Genomic DNA, 22,552 nt, shown 5'->3' with positions numbered 1-22,552 from the left:
GCAATGAGTCCAGATCTAAATCCCATTGAACATCTGTGGAGATATCTTAAAATTGCTGTTGGGAAAAGGCGCCCTTCCAATAATAGAGACCTGGAGCAGTTTGCAAAGGAAGAGTGGTTCAAAATTCCCGGTGAGAGGTGTAAGAGGCTTATTGATGGTTATAGGAAGCGACTGATTTCAGTTATTTTTTCCAAAGGGTGAGCAACCAAATATTAAGTTAAGGGTGCCAATAATTTTGTCCAGCCCATTTTTGGAATTTTGAGTGACATTATCTCCAATTTGCTTTTTTTCCTACCTTTTTTGTTCTGTTCCAATACACACAAAGGGAATAAACATGTGTATAGCAATACTTTTCTGTGAGAAATACTTAATTTTCTGGAAAAATTTCTGGGGTGCAAACAATTTCGGCCATGACTGTAATATAGGTAATATAAGAAAAGAAATATGGATAAGACTTGCAACCCAATCCGCATCTATACCTGCATCCAAAAAATCTACCTGCAACCCCTAGGGTACCCACTTTTCTTGCAGGTAACCCGTGGGTACCCAACCCACTGTAGGACTCTAACCTAAAGACATAGGCAATAAATAAAAAGTAGTCTAGTATTTGTGGAGTGAATGAACACTCCTAAACCCAGCGCTTCTTGATGAGAAATCCGTATGTGTGAACCTTCGATGTAGTAGAGGTCAATGTGAATAAGTTGCTGCTTCCTCCTGATGTCAGCTCCCCTTAAGATGAGCCTCAAAGTATATGTGCAGTAGTGTTGGTGGAAGCGCATAAAAATAGAAATGAAAAATAAAATATAGTGCAGATCAATATAATAGAGAAGTCCAAAAAATAGTTAACAAAGTGAGTGCTTAGTCAAAACACCAATGTTAGGTAAAGTGACCCCAATTCAATATATATGCTAATGTAGATTCTATATCTGCTCACCAGAACAACTTATAAAGAAGCATGTAGAATCATCCCAACCGGGCATTGATAGAAGAGGGATCCAGTCGCACAATATATATAAGATGGAGAACAAGGCAAAATATAGTGTAAAAACGTTTAATATATTAAAATCCTGCACAGTGCAGGCTACTTACAATGTAGTAGAAGTATAAAAACATGGAACAGAAGAGGAGTCAATAGTAGCTCAACGCGTTTCGCGTGCTGACTGCACGCTTCCTCAGGAGCAAACAGGGAGTGTCCCAACAATGGCCTTATAAACCATTTTGTAAAGAAGTTTATTAACCTAAAGCGAAAGCACCGGTGTGAGACCGGAAATGTATGTGTAAGACTAAAGGGGCAAGATCGCGTAGTAATAGTGACGATTATGACACGCGTGAAATGGGGGTAGCCGCTCGCCCGGAAAGATATACGTCACCATGGAGACGCGTTGGACCCGGAACCGGAAGTATATGCATGACTCGCTAGAAGCCAAGGCGCGTAGTCATAGCAGCGTAACAAAGCGTAATGCGTGCACAAAACAGAAGGGGCCACTCACCAAGTAGGGGACGCGTAACCAAGGAGACGCTTGGGCTCCAGCTGTTGAGAACGCTATCTAAAAGTGGATACGTGTACATAGTATGGGACTATTGGTGTGTAATGCTTAAAGGTGTAACTCTGCATATATGAACTTGACCAAAAATAGAGAGCGAGTATTGCTGGGAGAGGGACATAGGTAAATGCAGGACCTATAAATAAATGGTGTAATTAACCCAAAGTACGTAGAGGGGGTACATTAGTAAATAAAAATTCGTAGAGAAAATGCATCCAAAAGAACATTATAAATACATAAGCATAAAAAATCTAAAATTCTATATTGATATTAAACCACTACTGGGATATAAAAAGCGGGTACTCATAGCCATAGTAACAAGCCTCTCCATACATGAACGCGAGAGACATAAAAAATAGAAAAATGTTGAGCTGGAGCATATAATAGAGCAATTACAAAAAGGGGACATAAATTCAAAAATATCTTGGATTGGGACATATGTAATATGTGTAATAACTAAATAACAAAATGTATCTCTCTCTCACTGTATTTAGAAAGCCGCCAGATCTAAGTCAATGTTAAGACCCAAGGGTTGTAACGTGTTCAACTTGAAGATCCAATAAGTCTCACGTTGTCTAAGTTTGATGAAACGGTCCCCACCCCTAATGTTAGCCGGTATTTGTTCTAAACCAATGAAAACTAAGCCCTTTGGATCACAATTGTGTATTGACTTGAAGTGCCGGGGAACACTTTGGTTGGTTTTGCCTGCCCTAATGTTGAGTACATGTTCACCAATCCTAGTGCCTACTGACCTAATTGTCCTCCCAACGTATAGTTTTTTGCACGGACAAATTAATAAATATATCACATATATGGAACGGCAATTGATAAAAGTTTTGATTGGGGGTGTGTCTATAATACTGTAATTCTTGGGGGCAACAAAGATACAAGATGCACACTTTTTCTTGCCACACTTGTATGTGCCCTTTAGACCAAATGGATTCAAGTGCCTCTTATGTTCTTGGCGGTTCCACACCTTCGAGGGAGCCAACATATTGTTCAAAGTCTGTGATTTTTTAAAATTAATTTGTGGCTTTGATTTACAGCACTCTTTCAAAATGGGATCAGCCAAAATCACATTCCAGTGTCGTTGAATAATGTTTCTAATATTATAAGCTGACGAATTGAACCTAGTGTAGAAGTTACATTTAGGCAGAGTATTATTTCTAGACTTTTGAGGCTGCAAAAGAAGATCCCTATTGATATTATAAGAAAAAATATTATATAAAAAGTAACAATAATAATTAAATTGTAGCCTCACAGGGCAATCGTTTTTTGGCTGCTGAAAGCTGGGGAGAGGCAGGAGAGGACGGCAAATCGTTATTCAAAAAAAAAAAATAAACACTCCAAGTTGGAGATGGTACAGGGAATCATTCAGGCCAGAAAAAGTTCTGTTTATTCCCTTATGCAGCAAGGTTGATATTAGAAATAATTTCTGCACCAATCATTTCATTATTGGAATATTATTCAATGTTTTTAGGTGTAAATAAAATCCTACTGTTACGGGGGAGTGTCTCTTTAAGCAAGAAGGGTTCTTTATGTCACGCAGCAGGAAAGAATGCAGAGTAAGATGCTGTTAATGGGTCTCCGCATTATTGTTTAACAGACTTTATGATTCACATGGACTCAGGGTGCGCAACAATAAAGTTACACAATGCATTTCAATGCCAACGTCTGGCTGTGGGTTGTCAGGCACCAGCCAAACAAACACTTTCCCCTTGTGTTATTTTCTGCGGGAATTATTACAATTCTGTGAAGCAAACATGCACCAGGGGAACCTCATTTCAAATTACTTTGTACCTGCTGCTGGGAGCTATATAAACTAGGCACACTCCTTTTGCTAATGGAGGGATGCATAGAGTTGCAGTTTCACATCATCAGCAAAAGGGCTGTCCTTATTGGTGGCGGGGGTTGAGACAAAATATGGTGTGTGGGCAGCAGTGTGAGGTACTTCCCAAACAGAGAGACCCCATAAGAACAGCTAACACTACATTTTATCTAAAAAAACCAAAAAACACAATTACGGCAAAATTAATATTGATGCCTTTGGGAGAAAAAAATCTGACAATAGAAACCTCTCTTTCATATCATCAAGGCACAGTAAGATGTAACCAAATCCACTTAAGTTAGCCTACAGGGGGGCTATAAGGGCAGGTAAGTAAAATAAATAAATAAACAAAAACTTCTAGGGGGTATTAATCACTGGACAGTCAACTTGTTTACCTAAGCAGAATAGGGATGCACCAAATCCACTATTTTGGGATTCGGCAGAACCCAGAATCCTTCATGAAAGATTCAGCCAAATATTCACCACAAGTGGTGAAAAATCTTCAACTTATGTACCCCCTGTTGTAAAATGTAAGGATATTAGACCTAACCTGGAGTGTCATGACCTGTACACAATCCACTTGGTCTAAGGCCCTCAAGGTCATGGAACGCCTCTGTGGCTTCTAATAGCCTCAGATTTTACAAATATTCTATTAGAGACACGCCATCAATTGATCCGGATAAGTTCACCATAATATGCCAGTATTGGACTTCATATATTCAATTGTGGTGCAGAATTTTCTTCCACATGGGATGCAGTAAACATATTCACGTTTTACAGACTGTACCATTCTTTATTACTGAAAGAGATGTTCTTTTGCCAGACTATTTCCATGAATAAAAGAAAAACAACATTTTACGGGATTTTACTGGTGGAAAAGTTGATCAGGAATAAGCCATGGCCACCTTAGCACTGATATGTTATCTTTCAAAATTAGTGCAGAAGTAGCACCAAAGTATGTTTCCAAAAAACAAATGCAAATAAAGTATTGAACAAATTTACTTTAAGCTGTTTTTAAGATCTATTGCCTCTTGCTGTTAGTATACTGTATATACTGTAAGTATCAAACACAAGGGGAATGAACACAGCACATTGTATTAATGTCTATAAATATTGGCTTTTTCACCTTTATACAGTTGGTCATGTCCACATAGCAGGAAAAAGACAATGAAACAGATGGGCAAAATTTGGAAACTATTAATTTGTGGCATCTAATAACATTTCCTCAGCAGAACTGGCTTTATTAGAACGTTATGCATCTTTTAGCATTTTGTATAGTGACAGAAACAGAAGTGTCCAAAGTGGTGCCGGATGGTCAATTAGGGTGAAATTTGGGTGTAAAAGGCTTTTTTGCAGGTTTTCACACTTCCACTTGCAGGTTGCGCTATATAACTTAAAACAAAAGATTTTTTAATGGAAAGATGTGATTCCCCAACCAGTGGCCCAAGACAACCCCTTGGATGCTGCTCTCAGTGCCCCCCAAGCAGGTAGTTATTTTTGAATTCCTGACTTGGTGACAGGTTTTGAATAAAAACAAGATTTACTACCAAATAAAGCCCCCTGGAAGCTGATAGTGGGCATAGAGGTATCTTATTTGGCTCCTCCATGAACTTTTATGGTGCTTGTGTTGCTCTCCGAGTCTTTTTACATTTGACTGTGGCTCACGAGTAAGAAAGGTTGGGGACCCCTGCCCTAGAGAAATGTTTCCACTCATATCCCACCCTAACTGGAACAGACTAGGCTTCTAAGTATATCTATAAGAAGAAATTATCCTTCTCCTCAAGGCCCCCATGCCACTACCCTGGCGCCAAGGTGGATCGCCCAGACAGTCTGGGAAACACAGCTCTATGACTCATGGTAAGAGGTGGATAGGTACATTTTGCACCTCAGCAAAGAGGTGTGCCATTAGCCTAAACACAGAAAGGATAACTGCTTGATGGCCTTGGACCCAAATGGTGGGCTATATTGGAAGTGGGAATAGTAACAGACCAGGGTGGGTACAGTAAAAAAAAAAAAAAAACACACCAGAACCAGAAGTTTAATTTCGTAGTGATCCCCAAGCAGTGGTTTGTGAGCAATATGTTGCTCCCCAACCGCTTGGATGTTGCTCCCAGTGGCCTTAAAGCAGGTGCTTATTTTTGAATTCCTGGCTTGGAGGCAAGTTTTGGACTTACAGAGACATAGTTTTACTCCAAACAGAATCTCCTGTAGGCTGTCAGTCCACACAGAGGCCACCAATTAGCCAATCAGAGCCCCTATTTGTAACCCCAGAAACATTTTCATGCTTTTGTTGCTCCCTACCTCTTTTTACATTTGAGTGTGGCTCGTGAGTAAAAAAAAAAAAAAAAAGGCTGGGGATCCCTGGTCTAGTGTATGCTTTCCAAACTGGGGGGCCAAATGCAGTGGAAAGCTGGGGATCAGACTGAAGTACAGGTTGAAATTTGGCGGGGGGGGCAAAATGAAGTGCACAGTGAGACGGTATGGAAACACAGCAAGGAGACTGTTAAATACATATTTTCATTATCTGTACATAGTCATTTACCTGTAACTTCGTTATGAGCTTTGGTAGGTAGGGCTGACCAAATTAGGACCAAAAAGAGGATGTACACAGAGACATGCAACTGTACACAAATCAAAATTTGTATTTATTTTAAACAGCTGATTATTTTAAACACTGATTTAAAATACTCACACTATGCATGCAGTATAGTGACATATAAAATACATGTATCACATTTATATACGAATACTGCTGCCATTATTCATGCTTTTAAATAAAAATAAAGGCTCTGAAGTGGATGAAATGAGAACAGTGGATACACTCACCAAATGGGCAAACACATGCTTGTTCAGTGCATGCCACACACATGGCTGACATGAGAGATGACACAAAACTGAAACAAGCTTGTGGCAGCAAAACCACCTTACCGTGTAAATGCCAATTCTACACACGGCTAATGAGATCTGGATGCGCTCTGACACTGTCTAGGGATTAAAAGACAGGAGATGATCACCCGGAGTCACCCCAGTGCTACCTTTCTGCCACTGTTGGACGATACGGTGTTAACAGAAAATATACAGGCTGATATACTAGTGAGTTTGCAGGGAAACAACAGTATAATCCTGGAAAGAATATTTAGCGGCTGATGAATAATAATATTACACGCAGAAGCTCTGAATTTAATGTGCCAGAAAATCAAGAGCCGCCACATGAAACATGTCTCCACTGTGCACCGAGATATCCGCCACTTCAAAAGTGGCAGCGGCAGATTAAAGGACAAGAGAAGCGCTGTTGTGAGTCTTTGCCATCAGACTGGCCCTTTAATAATTCATCTGTACCTGTTCCCTAGCCCCTGGAGGCTCTGTGTGCCAAATATTTAGGTGTGATAATACAATTGTGCTCATTTTGTTGCCTTGTACAGCGTCATTGCCCTTTTATAGTCACTCAGACCAGGATACTTTATCACAACATGATACAGATGGGTGACGTGACAATGAACCTGGACAGCCCACCACAGAGGAATAGAAGATTGGCGCTCCTTTGCTGTCCAAGATGGAGACAGCAAGTATTTATATCGATAATAGAAAGAAGTGATCTGTATATAGGAAACTAAACTTTTTTGGGGGGGGCACAAATATGGCATTTCAGGTGGCAGTACTGGTGCCTTTGTATAAACTTCAATGGCTTGCCTTGTTCTTTAACAGAAAATGCACAGCTCGGTGTGGCCATTCCAATGGAATAAGTAAACCTTTTTTTTTTTTTCTAATCTCTAAAATTACTCTGTAACCTCCCCCAGAATAACATACATTTCTCCCTGAATCCAGATTTATTTTGTTTCTCTATTACAATGTAATAGAGATTGTACTGTTGCCCTGCACCGGTAAAAAGTGTGTTTGCTTATTACTATAGTTTACATAAATACGCTGCTATGTAGAGCCATGGGGGGCAGCTATACAAGCTGAATTGGGTCAAAGGCTACAATTCACATGGCAGATAACGATAAGCTCTGTGGAATACAATGTTTTTAGTTCTTACACCAGATGATAAACAGATGATAGACACTCATGGCTCTCTACAGAACTATAGAAGGAAACTAAAGCTGGCCATACATGTGGCGATCTGACGAAACATCATCAGATCCGCCACACACCATTCAGGGCTGAATCGGCAGGTAAGGAGGTAGAAACAATAGGATTTCTACCTCCTTCTGCCGATTCAGCGCTGAAGGGAGATTTTGGTCAGGCGCCTTCTATGGCGCCCGATCAAAATTTTCAAACTGGTTCGATCGGCGAGTCGGCCGATATCAGCAGCTTCCTGCGATATCGGTCGACTTGCCGACATACCATACACGCACCAAATATCGTACAAAACGAGGTTTCGTACAATATTATCGGTGCGTGTATGGCCACCTTTAGATGAACAAATACAATCTTTAAAAAAAAAAACCTGTCACTTCTTGATGTTACTGGACCTTTAAGGCAACTACATCACAGTAGAATGACATTTTCAGGTTTCTCTAGGCTGTGTGTAATTTCCAAAGCTCATAATTAAAAATTGCTCTGTCCTGGCTTTTAATCACGAACAGAGAACTGATTACCCAATTAGCCTGTTAACAAGACTGACATCGTTACTGCATCTGAATTTAGTAGACTCATTAGGCTTCACTTCAGGAAAACAAGCCAACAAACACACATTCTTCCAGCCAAACACTCTGAAAGGAATATTATTGTAATATAACGACACTCCTTCACATGCAGAGCTCACTCACTGTGAGGCTAATGGCATGGTAAGACACTGTTCTATTTCAGGAGCGGCAGCTATTTATTTTACAAGATTTAACAATATGGTGCAATGGGCAGTAGATTGTCGAGATAGATCAGTACAATGTATGCAGCATTTTCTATTAATGGGACTTACCCCATAATGAGAAGTAGGATTAAATAAAAAAAATAAAATACAAAAAAATATCATACAAACCTAAAAGGCTAGGTTGGGGGGGAATAAAATCCATCAGAGGGTAACATCCAGCCAATCAAAGCATAGCTTCACTTAGACCTGCAATAGTCCAGTCAATTTACCCAAGCACTCCATGTAGAATCCCCAACTGTAGAAACCAATGATGGGACATTATACATATCTTAACCACAGCATGACCCAATGCTCAAGCTCCTGCTCAGTGATCACCACCCAGGAGCTTGGTACCATAAATGAACCTGGTCAAGCATGACAGCTAAGTTTTAGGCTGTGGGGTTAATGTCATTGGCATTGGGATAGGGGAGCCTGTTCAGGGAGGCTAGCCCCAAATCTCTGCTCAGTGCTCACCAACCAAGTCTGAAACTAGAAAGGAACAGCATAAAGCATGGCAGCCATCAACCCTACTTAGGCAACAGGCAGAGAGGGAATAGGTAAGTTTAATGGTACATGAGCCATTATAAGCCCTGTGAGTGTAGATCCTTCACCAGGAAAGTCTACATGTGTTTGAGGATGCACCTAGTCATCCTACTATTTGGCAATGGTAGCCTTGCCAAAGGCTGAAGATCCTTGCAGTACAAACAGAATCAGAATACATGTGACATTAAGTGCTCTCAAAGCTGCCTTGTTAGAGCTAGCCTGGAAATCCAAAAGCTACAGAATGTATAAACTGCCTAAAACTGACTCAACAAATTGTTTACAATATTAACAACTATGGTCTTGGTTCTGTCTCCCAAAATGTCCCTGGGTGAGAAGAAAGTCACCACCTAAAGACCCAAGTAAATTTTAGGCAAAATAGTTATGTTTTACCCAACATATTGGCCATTCACATCTTCAAAATACTGATACCTTTTTAGTAAGGAATTCCACCAACTAAACTCCAATTCTGGAGAGCAGAAAACCTTTTCCCCACCTCCCTTTACAAACAAAGAGATTGTTGCTTTGCTGCAAGTATGGAGGCTTACTAGAGCTGGCCACATGTGAGGAAATACAACTATTTTAAAGAACAATTAAGAAATAAAACAATCCTATGATAAGGCAATCAACACCTTAACTTTTTTTTTTTTGGTTTTTACCCTAGTGTTAATCATCTTATAAGAGAAGAACAAAACCTAAATAAAGATTTATTAATAAAACAGGAGCCCAGAACAACAGCTGTCTATATGTTTTATAATGGACGTAGGATAAATCATTCATATCCCACTCGCACTAGCAAATGACAATAGCCCCATTACCAGTATTCCCATAAATATCTCCCATGCCTTTCCCATTCTCACTCAAACAAACTTAAATCAAACAAACAATTTTGGTTAGACTTTCTGTATAAGAGGAGTCCGTGGTCCCTCCCCTCCCTCCCTGGGGTCATTGCTTGACTTAGTTCCTCTCTTTATTTGCACTCCAAATATAACTATAATGGAATTTGATCTTCGTCTTATTCTATCATGTTTTTCTGCCCCAGGGAACATGTGTTGTTTTAGGAAGGTCCAAATTAGTTATTGAGCAGTCAGCAGGAAAGACAACAGTGATGCCAGAAGAAGACACAGCAATTTAATACATTTAACCCTTTCGGTGCCAAAGATCAAAGAAGCTACAATGCTAGTCTTGTGACAGGTACATGCTCTGGTCAATCGTCTCACAGGCTGTGGAATACAGACCTCTAAATATGTACCCCTAATCATGCAATATTAATGATGCCTGTATCGCCAGCTTACCAGTTTAGCTCTGCCTGTGAATCATCAAGATAAAGGACACCTTTTCTGCATACAACCCCCACAATTAGTGGATCATTATTCATATTATGAACGTAAATGGTGGCTATGAAAATAAAGGTATGCATCTTAATGGCACATAAGCTAAGGGATGGAAAGGGGACATGATGGGGGTGGAAAGAGACACGCCCCCCTCATCTTATGAATACAGCACTGCCAAACGCAGGCAGCACTTTATTCATGGGGGAGACCACAGGTCTCTACATTATGTGCGGGTGACAGGTCCCCTTTAACCTTGCCACTTAATTAGAGAACCAGCCCTCTCTCTAAGTCCAATCCAGATACATGCATACAGTCTTATAGTGATTAAATATAACATTTTTTTAAAAGTAGTAATGTTGGAAGTTCTATACAGAACTGGTGGGGGTTGGCAAATAACAAGGTGACTGCAGGGCGTTATCCATATAAATACATGCAAAGCCACCAATCAAACATCAAATGAAACAGCAGAACTTTGGTAGCACAAAATAACCCATAATCACATCAACTGCTTTACAACCCTATAACTTAGCAAGGTGCTCTTAAGGGCTCTGGCACACGGGGGAGATTAGTCGCCCGCGATAAAACTCCCTGTTCGCGGGCGACTAATCTCCCCGAGTTGCCTACCCCTGCCATCCCACCGGCGAACATTAGTCGCCCGCGAACAGGGAGTTTTATCGCGGGCGACTAATCTCCCCCGTGTGCCAGAGCCCTAAATGAGATCAGTTCTGCTCCTGGGAGCACAGTCAAAAGGTGGAGTTACAGGTTGTATGGGCAGATACATTAGATAGCTTCAAGAAAGGGTTGGATGCCTTTTTAGCAAATGACAAAATACAAAGCAGAAGCAGATACCAATATTAGTAGGACAATATTCATTCCAGAATTGGTTTAGTGGTTGTTCAGGAAGGAATTTCCCCTTTTGCAGCAAATTGGAGGCAGCTACAGATGGCCTTTCACCTGCCTCTGGAGCAACGATATATTAGGAAGGATTTACCTGAGCAAAAGGTTAAACCTGACTGACATGTTTTCTTTATCAGCCTAAACAGCTCTCTGTATGGAGCAAAAAGCTCACTTGGACTTCTAAAGAACTAAGGATAATGTCAAATGGGGAAATAATCTCCCCGAAAAGCCTTACCACCGGCAACAAAGGGAATCTCCGGTGGAAAGGCCTACACGTCGCTTTGGTTTTCCAAAGTGGCACAAAGTTGCCTGCAGGCAGAAACTTTGCACGACAAAGTCCTGCGGGCTGAAATAACATGTTGCAAAAGGCATTTTTGTAGCAACACGTCTTACATAAAAGGGCAATAAGTTTCAGCAAAGCTTCTCTTGCAGATCAGAGCTGGGGTTGCCATAGATTAAGCATTGGTATTCACTAAACAATAATGACAAAAGGCTGAGAAGTGCAGACACCGTGAGATCCGACACAGTGTTCAGCACCGATACACACAGGTAATGGTCCATGCAGGACAATTTTGCTGTAGAAAAAGTGAAAGTTTAAAAAAAAAAAAAAAAAAAACTACACACGCTTAATGAATACCTAAACAACAGATAGTTTATATCATATTAAGTGATCTATTAAAAGTATCTTACTAAACTATATATACAGGTATGGGACCTATTATCCAGATTGCTCGAGACCTAGGGTTTTCCGGATAAGGGATCTTTGTGTAATTTGGATCTCCATAACTTAAGTCTGCTAAAAATCATTTAAATATTGAATAAACCCAATAGGATTGTTTTGACTCCAATAAGGGATAATTATATCTTAGTTGGGATCAAGTACAGGTACTGTTTTATTATTACAGAGAAAAGGGAATCATTTAACCATTAAATAAACCCAATAGGGCTGTTCTGCACCCAATAAGGGGTAATTATATCTTAGTTGGGATCAAGTACAGGTATTGTTTTATTATTACAGAGAAAAGGGAATCATTTAAACATTAAATAAACCCAATAGGGCTGTTCTGCCCCCAATAAGGGGTAATTATATCTTAGTTGGGATCAAGTACAGGTACTGTTTTATTATTACAGAGAAAAGGGAATCATTTAACCATGAAATAAACCCAATAGGGCTGTTCTGCCCCCAATAAGGGGTAATTATATCTTAGTTGGAATCAAGTACAGGTACTGTTTTATTATTACAGAGAAAAGGGAATCATTTAAACATTAAATAAACCCAATAGGGCTGTTCTGCCCCCAATAAGGGGTAATTATATCTTAGTTGGGATCAAGTACAGGTACTGTTTTATTATTACAGAGAAAAGGGAATCATTTAACCATGAAATAAACCCAATAGGGCTGTTCTGCCCCCAATAAGGGGTAATTATATCTTAGTTGGGATCAAGTACAGGTACTGTTTTATTATTACAGAGAAAAGGGAATCATTTAACCATGAAATAAACCCAATAGGGCTGTTCTGCCCCCAATAAGGATTAATTATATCTTAGTTGGGATCAAGTACAGGTACTGTTTTATTATTACAGGGAAAAAGGAAATCATTTTTAAAAATGAGAATTATTTGCTTATAACGGAGTCTATGGGAGATGGCCCATAATTCAGAACTTTCTGGATAATGGGCTTCAGGATAAGGGGTCCCATACCTGTATCAGTAAATAATTTACATCTTTTCCCTTGACCCACTCTCTCTGAATCCAATCCAGGTAGAGGTATGAGACCCGTTATCCAGAATGCTTGGGACCTGGGGTTTTCCAGATAAGGGATCTTTCCATAATTTGGATCTTCTACCTTAAGTCTGCTAATAAAATTATTTAAACAGTAATTAAACCCAAAAGGATTGTTTTGCCTCCAATAAGGATTAATAATATCTTAGTTGGGATCAAGTACACGGTACGGTACTGTTTTATTATTACAGAGAAAAAGGTCTATGGGAGATGACCTTTCCATAATTTGGAACATTTTGGATAATGGGTTTCCGGATAAGGGGTCAGATATTTGTACAAGCATACAGTCTTATAGGGATTAAATAAAACCTTTTTTTAAATGGAGTAATGTTGTAGGAGTTCTATAGGATCTTACTAAACTATATATATGAGTATATATTGCCCTTTTACATCTTTTCCCCTGAACCAGCCCTCTCTCTAAATCCAATCCAGATACATGCATATGGTCTTATAGGGATTAAAAATAACATTTAGTGATGGGCTGTGTGTTCCCTCAAAAAACACCTGACAGGAAATAATGCAGCTCTAACTGTAACAGGAAGTAGTGTCGAGTAAAAGGCAGAACTTTGTCTAAATTAATTAATTGGTTGATGTGACCTAATGTGTATGTGTGAACTGTGAATCATATGATCCAAGGAGGCGGCCCTCAATTTTTAAAATGGCAATTTTCTAATTGCAATATATCTTTATATAGACCAATGTTGACCAACACAAGTGGTGGCTAAAAAGCAGCTTACTAACAGGTGTCACAGATGACACCCACTGAGGAGCACGGATACCACACACGGATACTATGGACATTTCCAGCTAAGTTTAGTGGCGTGGGAAAGTTGAAAGTCTAGTCTAGCTGCTGGCTGGCCCAGATAGTGAATGATCCGGCTGACAGATAAGGGCGAAGACACACAGAGCTACTAATAGCAGCTACTTTTCCAAGGCTACTAAACGCCAGAAAATAGCCTGCCATAGACAATACTGAGAATTTCCTCTGCTAAAACACATGTAGAGACTGTTATCAGTAAATGATCAGCATTGTCTATTTTAGTAGCCACAACAAGTAGCTGCTGCTATTAGCTCCATGTGTCTTCACCCTAAGGGCCATGACAGACGGGGAGATTAGTCGCGGGCGACTAAACTCCCCGAAAAGCCATCCCACTGGGTAGAATGTAGATCGCCGGTGGGATGGCATACGGGGCGTGGCGATTTGCCGAAATCGCCGAAGTTGCCTTGAGAGGAAACTTCGGCACCGCGTATGCCATTTAGCAGCGATTTACATTCTTGCCAGTGGGATGGCACTGCGGGGAGATTAGTCACCCGCGGCAACGAAGATTTGTCGCGGGGAAACTAATCTCCCCATGTATCACTGCCCTAAGTGCATGGGGTAATTAAACAGAATTAACACATCCTGCAGCACCGTACACAGCGTACATAAGAACTGACAAAAACCACACAGTAGGTAATGAGGGCCCTTCCTGCAAGGGCTTATAATTCTGAATATCTGCCTTTTCCATGGAAAATAAGTTGTACAGCTCAGTACAATAACAGATTGAGCTACTTTATAGCTGTTCAATTGTACATACATAGCATAAAGAAGCCTTTTCTCCCTAGCTGCTGGGCTGGGCTGCTATTGAATATACAGATACCTATTTAGAGTACCATTATGTAGGCTTTGGGGCAACAACTAAAGGTTTTTCCCTAAAATGTACAAAGGGCTAACATTAACAAAACACCTGTTTAATAACACAGCAATCTAGATTTTGATATATGTTAAAGGGGAACTAATCGCCAAAAAAATATAATTAAAATGGAACTGCACCCAAACACAACTTGAGCTTTTTAAAAAGTAAACACACGTGATGTCAATAAGGAAAGGAACATCACAGTGCAATGCATTGTGGGTTATGTAGTTCCTGCATGCTGTCTGTAATCTGTGGAGAAGTAGTTACAATTTGTAGCATCAATGTTTTAGTCCCTCCTCCCCTGCCAGAATTTCAAATGATGCGGAAAGAATATAACTGTTTTGCAGCTGTATTTCAGCAGATAAAGATGGTATTTATTCATGCTATTTGAAGGAACAGATTACACTGATAGGTATACAGTAGAACCCCAAATTTACGTCCCCGGATTTTACGCTTTCCCGCTTTTTACACAGTTTTTTGTTGTCCCACCATTTTTAATGCATTCCTATGGGCTCTATTCCCAGATTTTACATATGAATTTCCCGCATTTTACACTGTTTTTATCATGCCTCTCCCTAGCAAATTGCTTAGTTTTAAGGTGAAAACACAGTTTTCTTTAGGAATTAAAGTTTCCCACATGTCTTGCGATCACAGGCGCCATCTTAGGAAAGTCATCGTCACCACAATCGCCTCATATTTTCACAAGTATGGGGAACGGCTGTACAAGGTGTGGATTTTTGTTAAAAGAGTACAGATTTTTGTTTTAGATGGAACAATACAGTGCTGTACAGTATTCTTTTCCACATCTTATTAATTACTGTGATATTCAAACTTTTAGCAAAATGTTTTACAGTACTGTAAAAAGTTGTTTCAGTACTTCTGCTAAAACCTGTGAAATAACTCAGTAAAGGAACTGTGTTGCAAATAAAAAATTATTCCTGTACTTATTTCCTTTAAATCGTTGACATTTCCCTTTCCCTTAACACATTCCCTGATTTTACATCTTTTTTCCATTGTCCCCTGAAAAACGTAAAATGGGGGTTCTACTGTATTAGGGGTTTCTGTGTTGTGTGTTATGGTTCCCCTTTAAAGGAACAGTAACACCAAAAAATGAAAGAGCTTTAAAGTAATAAAAATATAATGCACTGTTGCCCTGCTCTGGTAAAACTGGTGTGTTTGCTACAGTAACACTACTATAATTTATATGATAAGCTGCTGTGTAGACACGGGGGCAGCCATTCAAGCTGGAAAAAAGGAGAAAGGGCACAGGTTACATAGCAGATAACAGATAAGTTCTGTAGAATACAATGGTGTTTTATCTGTTATCTGCTATGTGCCTGTGCCTTTTCTCCTTTGAATGGCTGCCTCCATGGCTACATAGCAGCTTATTTATATAAATTATAGTAGACTTTCTGAAGTAAACACACAACTTTTACCAGTGCAGGGAAACAGCACATTATATTTTAGTTAATTTTATACACTTTAATTTTTTGGTGTTACTGTTCCTTTAAACTTGTCTAGAGTGCTCTTCTGAGAACTTTTGTGGTTTGCTGAAACTTACATCTGCTCTGCTGGTAAAATTGCTGGAGGATCTCAGGTGCAGACAGCCTGATATAACCACAAGGATTTGTGCTTTTACTAACAACTTCTAATATGGCTTTCAAAAATGAAATTGCAAGAGTGCAGAATAAGCAAAATTAATTGTAAGTTAGATCCCTTTTGGGGGGGGGGGGGATATATTCCCGACATATAACTTTACTCAGGGTATAAATGCTCCAGGCCTGGACTGATAATCTGTGGATTCTGGCAAATCCCAGAGGAGCTGCTATAAGATGCTATAGACAAGTTACTATTAAAGGAGACATTTCATATCACCTTCATATTCAGTTATATAATTCATCTTTCTTCAATCTATGTAATCTTGCAGAAAAAAAACGATTTGAATGCATTTTACCTGCTAAAATCGTTTTTATATCAGAGCTGCAGAGAGATCTTCACTCCTCTGAAGCTAAACTGAAATGAGAGGTGGGAGTCTCTTCATTCTCCCACAGGAAATGGTCACAGCACTGACTGACTGGCTGAACTCTGCTGTAGCCCCTCCCACCCCCTGCCTGTGTATCTGTTACCAGTCTGCACATAGCTGTCCTGTGCTGCTGCCTGATCTTTACAAATTGCAGGGAGTTGTTGCAGGAGAAAATGCAAAAAAAAACCCAGCTTAGGTGTCAAAGTACAAGTTGCAGGGAGTTGTTGCAGGAGAAAATACCAAACAACAGCCAGTTTAGGTATCAAAGTACAAGTTGCAGGGAGTTGTTGCAGGAGAAAATGCAAAAAAAACCCAGCTTAGGTGTCAAAGTACAAGTTGCAGGGAGTTGTTGCAGGAGAAAATACCAAACAACAGCCAGTTTAGGTATCAAAGTACAAGTTGCAGGGAGTTGTTGCAGGAGAAAATACCAAACAACAGCCAGTTTAGGTATCAAAGTACAAGTTGCAGGGAGTTGTTGCAGGAGAAAATACCAAAAAACAGCCAGTTTAGGTATCAAAGTACAAGTTGCAGGGAGTTGTTGCAGGGGAAAATACCAAAAAACAGCCAGTTTAGGTATCAAAGTACAAGTTGCAGGGAGTTGTTGCAGGGGAAAATACCAAAAAACCGCCAGTTTAGGTATCAAAGTACAAGTTGCAGGGAGTTGTTGCAGGGGAAAATACCAAAAAAACCCAGTTTAGGTGTCAAAGTACAAGTTGCAGGGAGTTGTTGCAGGGGAAAATACCAAAAAAACAGCCAGTTTAGGTGTCAAAGTACAAGTTGCAGGGAGTTGTTGCAGGAGAAAATACCAAAAAACAGCCAGTTTAGGTATCAAAGTACAAGTTGCAGGGAGTTGTTGCAGGGGAAAATACCAAAAAAACCCAGCTTAGGTGTCAAAGTACAAGTTGCAGGGAGTTGTTGCAGGAGAAAATACCAAAAAACAGCCAGTTTAGGTGTCAAAGTACTAGTTGCAGGGAGTTGTTGCAGGGGAAAATACCAAAAAACAGCCAGTTTAGGTGTCAAAGTACAAGTTGCAGGGAGTTGTTGCAGGGGAAAATACCAAAAAAACAGCCAGTTTAGGTGTCAAAGTACAAGTTGCAGGGAGTTGTTGCAGGGGAAAATACCAAAAAAACCCAGTTTAGGTGTCAAAGTACAAGTTGCAGGGAGTTGTTGCAGGGGAAAATACCAAAAAAACCCAGCTTAGGTGTCAAAGTACAAGTTGCAGGGAGTTGTTGCAGGAGAAAATACCAAAAAACAGCCAGTTTAGGTGTCAAAGTACTAGTTGCAGGGAGTTGTTGCAGGGGAAAATACCAAAAAACAGCCAGTTTAGGTGTCAAAGTACAAGTTGCAGGGAGTTGTTGCAGGGGAAAATACCAAAAAAACCCAGTTTAGGTGTCAAAGTACAAGTTGCAGGGAGTTGCATGTAAAAAAAAAAAACACATTTCTTTTCATTAGGTACAGTCTACAGAATAAACAGATTTGACTCCTTTAGTATGAAAAACGTTTTTTTTTTTAATTTGGCAAAATATTATTTTTCAATAAAGAGAGTGAAGAGGCTTACTTAGCAGGATGAGTCACAGACGCAGCTAACTGAACGGCTCTAGTCAGGAAGGCTGGGCGGGGGGAGCAGCACAAGAGAGCAGGACCCCAGCGTGACTGATGTGGGCGGGGAAATGACATCACCAAAGTCCCCGCCCACATCTCACGCCCACTCCTCTCTCACTGGCTGCAGCGTCTCTATGGGAAAGAAGCTAGGGCCGGCGGCCCTAGCTGAAGACAGAGACTTTCTTCTGGCCGGAAGCCCTGTGGATGGGAGGGGCTGCAGCATTTCAGCAAGGATTTAACAGCCTTCTTGAAGAGTAGGTAGAAAATAAACTTTATTGTATTCAATTTTACTGTGTTAGCTGCTTTTTAAGATAAAGTGAAAAATTATTGTATATGTCTCCTTTAAGTTGGCTGGTGGGGGGGGCTGTTTGGGCCTCTGTGTCCATGAAATGCCACTGCCTATTTTAAATCCCAGTCCAGACCTGAACTGCTCAGAGTACTCTTCTGAGCACTTTTGCAATTTACATTCCTTTTTTTTTATATTTTATTAACAGTTTTTAATGCAGCGCCCAGCTGGGGAACACATGTGCATAATGAGCGTCCCAGCTCACTTATCATGCACACGTATGTAACGTAGCATCAGTCGGGGAAACAATTTTTTGTATGAGAGTGCCCTTTAAGTATTTATGCATAAATATATGCTGTTCAGCAATGCTGCCTTGAGATTGCCTGATTAATAATTGACTCCTTGCCCACTTAGTGCTCTGCAGCAATATCCATGCTAAGATGTAGGAAGATTTATGATGTTTCTGTTGTTGGAAAGCGAAAGACACTTGCAATCAATATTTATGGAGCATGTTTAGGAGAATATAGAGCATTATGACCTGCAGTAGCATGCTATTAGAAGGCAGCACTGCCAAAAGGAATCAATTGGACCCACATGCCAGGATGCCACACATGGAAATGATCCCTAAACAAAAGCGAGACAACCTGAAACTATACCAGTATTGCTGAACCACAACATACAACTTATATTCACCTGAAGTTATAGGGTGCTGGGGGTCATACTAGGAACACTGAGCAAGTTATGTTAAAAAACAAAGAATCTAGAATCTGTGGATTTCCAAGCACCTGTACTGCTTAACTACAATTCCCAGCTCCAGCTAATTGGAGAAAATGACTACAGAAGAAACTGTAAAGAGACTGTATAAACTGTATAAGACCCACATAAGATTATGAACAAAATTCTATAAAAATAATCCAGCCACCCTACTATGGCCATAGCACTGCATCAAGCCTGCCACTACAGGATAGGGCCACTGTAAAATCATTCCAGCGAGCAAAACGTAATTCAACAGCCTTTTTGTCCATAAAGGAACAGAACTAGCTTTTTATGCTTAATTATACAGAGTTAGCTTTTATAACTCCTTAGTTATTCATCTGTAAATCAAACCAAGCATTCACTATTTTCCATTTAAATATGGCCAATATGGATCACTGTTTCATTAGTATAAGAGTAAGATTATAAAATATTATAAATATGGCCTCATGAACATAAAATGTACTTATAAACAGTGTATATTTCTCCTTTACCATAATGGCATATTCAGCACAGGCAGGCTAATTATATAGCGTAACTGTGTGTATTAATTTAAGATGACGCTGCCAGATTGCTTACTGTAAAAAGGGCAAAATAAAAGTACCAGCCATAACCCCAAAAAGCTCCAACTTCTATCACTAAAAGAAATTTTGACAAGTTTTTTTACGGATCCCAACTTCCCTTTTAAAGCACCCGGCCTAGATGGCTTGTCACATAACTATTATAAGAAATTTATCAAAGAAATAACTCCCTATCTTACTGCTATGTTGAATGGCCTAAAATCAGGTGAGACTTTACAACCGCAATCTCTCCAAAATATCTGCAATTCCCAAGACTAAAGCTGGACATACACGCACCAATGTAATTGTACAAACCGATTTTCAGGCCATGTGTGTGCTCCGAATTATCACCCTGATCATTTTCATTCCATGGCAAATGGCCATTTTATCCGATGTATATTTGACAATATCCTTGGGGGACCAACAATGCATTTCTGTGACATAATTTTTGTACAATTGTTGTCTGCTCCGCCCATACACCAGCTGCTCCATTTCTAGGGAATACCTTGTTTTCACCAGGAACCAACTCTAGTTCCTTCACCTGGTGGGCAGTTGGCCACCTACTGTCTAGATCTGGCCACTATATACCTTAAGCTTATTTTGACAAACACTTAGATCAAACATTATCGTATGCTGCAACATTTTGCACATCTTCAAACTTGAGAATCCTTATGAGAGTTGGTGCCTGAGAAGCCCTAAGCTTATAAGAATAGTTTCCTTTTTACAGTGACTTTTTTTCTGATGCCACCCTAGAGAAATTATTATATGTTTCAGCTTGGTAAGTAGCTATACAATCCCAGTAGAAACAAGAGGAATAGGAATGCACCAAATTCAGGATCAAGTACAAGTTACTGTTTTATTATTACAGAATAAAATCATTTTTAAAAATTTTACTTATTTGATTAAAATGGAGTCTATGGGAGATGGCCTTGCCGTGATCCTGAGCTTTCTGGAAAAAGGGTTTCCAGATAAAGGATCCCACAGCTGTATATGTCTTCACATAAGGAATACTGCAAATACCTTGTTGATATCCAGAGAATTGGATATTGGATATTGGAAAAGGACCTAGGGTGCTCTCTGGAACTGCAGATGTTATCTGGTTGCTAGGTTCAGCCAGACAGAGGTTTAAATGAGAGACTGGAAGTTTAAAGGTGGCCATACACGCACTGATGTTATCATATGAAACAATCAATGCGTGTACGGTGGGAGACGAGGTGACCAATATTGGTAAAAGCCTTAGATATCTCATAGGTCGTCTCATAGGTTGCGGAAGCCTTTGAAGGTGACCGAACACTGTAACCAACATCAATTACCGTATTTTTCGCCCTATAAGACGCTTCGGAATATAAGACGCACCCAATTTTAAAGGAGGAAAATCTAGAAAAAAAAGATTCTGAACCAAATACTGTAGTAAAATATTTTATATCAACTGTATAAAGTTAATTGTCTCTGGGCTCGCACATAATGAGGCTTCCCCCAGGGGCCCCCCCAAGCATCCCTCAGCTTCCCCCAGGGCCCCCCAAGTATCCTTCAGCTTCCCCCAGGCCCCCGCCAAGTATCCTTCAGCTTCCCCCAGGCCCCCGCCAAGTATCCTTCAGCTTCCCCCAGGCCCCCCCAAGTATCCTTCAGCTTCCCCCAGGCCCCCCCAAGTATCCTTCAGCTTCCCCCAGGGCCCCCCCCAAGTATCCTTCAGCTTCCCCCAGGGCCCCCCCCAAGTATCCTTCAGCTTCCCCCAGGGCCCCCCCCAAGTATCCTTCAGCTTCCCCCAGGCCCCCGCCAAGTATCCTTCAGCTTCCCCCAGGGCCCCCCCAAGTATCCTTCAGCTTCCCCCAGGGCCCCCCCCCCCAAGTATCCTTCAGCTTCCCCCAGGCCCCCCCCAAGTATCCTTCAGCTTCCCCTAGGGCCCCCCCCAAGTATCCTTCAGCTTCCTCTAGGGCCCCCCCAAGTATCCTTCAGCTTCCCCCAGGCCCCCCCCCAAGCATCCTTCAACTTCCCCCAGGGCCCCCCCAAAGCATCCTTCAGCTTCCCCCAGGCTCCCCCCAAGTATCCTTCAGCTTCCCCCAGGCCCCCCCAAGTATCCTTCAGCTTCCCTCAGGGACCCCACAAGTATCCTTCAGCTTCCCCCAGGGCCCCCACCAAGTATCCTTCAGCTTCCCCCAGGGCCCCCCCAAGTATCCTTCAGCGTCCCCCAGGGCCTCCAAGCATCCTCCAGCTCCCCCACGGCACCCCCAGCATTCGTCAGCTTCCCCCAGGGCCCCCAAGCACCTTCCATTTCCCCCCTAACCTACCCCCAGCGGCCTCTGGCTCCCGTGATGTCTTCCTCTCTGTGCCGCGGCTCCCAGGTGCTTCTGTGCTTTTATAAGGTTGCGCCCTGTGCGTGTGACGTCAGTACACACTGGCGCAACCTTATAAAAGCGAGGATGCGGCAGAGAGCTGCGGCACAGAGAGGAAGACACTTTGCCGTATAAGACACACCAACTTTTCCCCCCCAGTTTTGGGGAAGAAAAAGTGCGTCTTATACGGCGAAAAATACGGTAAGTGGACATATGATCTTTCCTAGGGCCAATGGTCATGGGAAAGATTGTAGCGTGTATGGCCACCTTAATAGGAGAGAGCCTAAAATAAAATTTGCAAATAATTAATACTCAGGCAAATGACTTAACAATTTAAAAATGGAGAGCAACTGAATCGTTGCTTCGATAAGGACATACAATTACATACCAAAAGTTAATTTAAAGGTAAACTAACACTTTAAGTTGGGCCTAAACAGAAATGGTACCTATAAATACGTGTGCAGTCACACGAAACAGGTTAGGTTTTTATCCTTAATAAAGCTTTTTTGAACTTTTATCTGCTGTTCTGGAGTCTGACGAGTGCAT

The 22,552-nt window shown here is 40.9% G+C and overlaps 1 protein-coding gene across 3 annotated transcripts in view; it reads right to left on the bottom strand.

The window, feature by feature from the left end:
• Window positions 1–22,552, bottom strand: part of arl15 (ADP ribosylation factor like GTPase 15) — a 199,184-nt gene that overhangs the window by 168,725 nt on the left and 7,907 nt on the right. For 2 of the 3 annotated variants that reach the window (XM_012960277.3, XM_012960270.3), the window contains exon 2: window positions 6,301–6,357. In XM_012960277.3, the coding sequence (XP_012815731.1) occupies window positions 6,301–6,357 (57 nt within the window). 3 annotated transcript variants of the gene reach the window in all.

The sequence above is a fragment of the Xenopus tropicalis genome, chromosome 1 (assembly GCF_000004195.4).
Source record: "Xenopus tropicalis strain Nigerian chromosome 1, UCB_Xtro_10.0, whole genome shotgun sequence".
Taxonomy (NCBI): domain Eukaryota; kingdom Metazoa; phylum Chordata; class Amphibia; order Anura; family Pipidae; genus Xenopus; species Xenopus tropicalis.
This window is presented reverse-complemented; position numbering and strand designations above follow the sequence as displayed.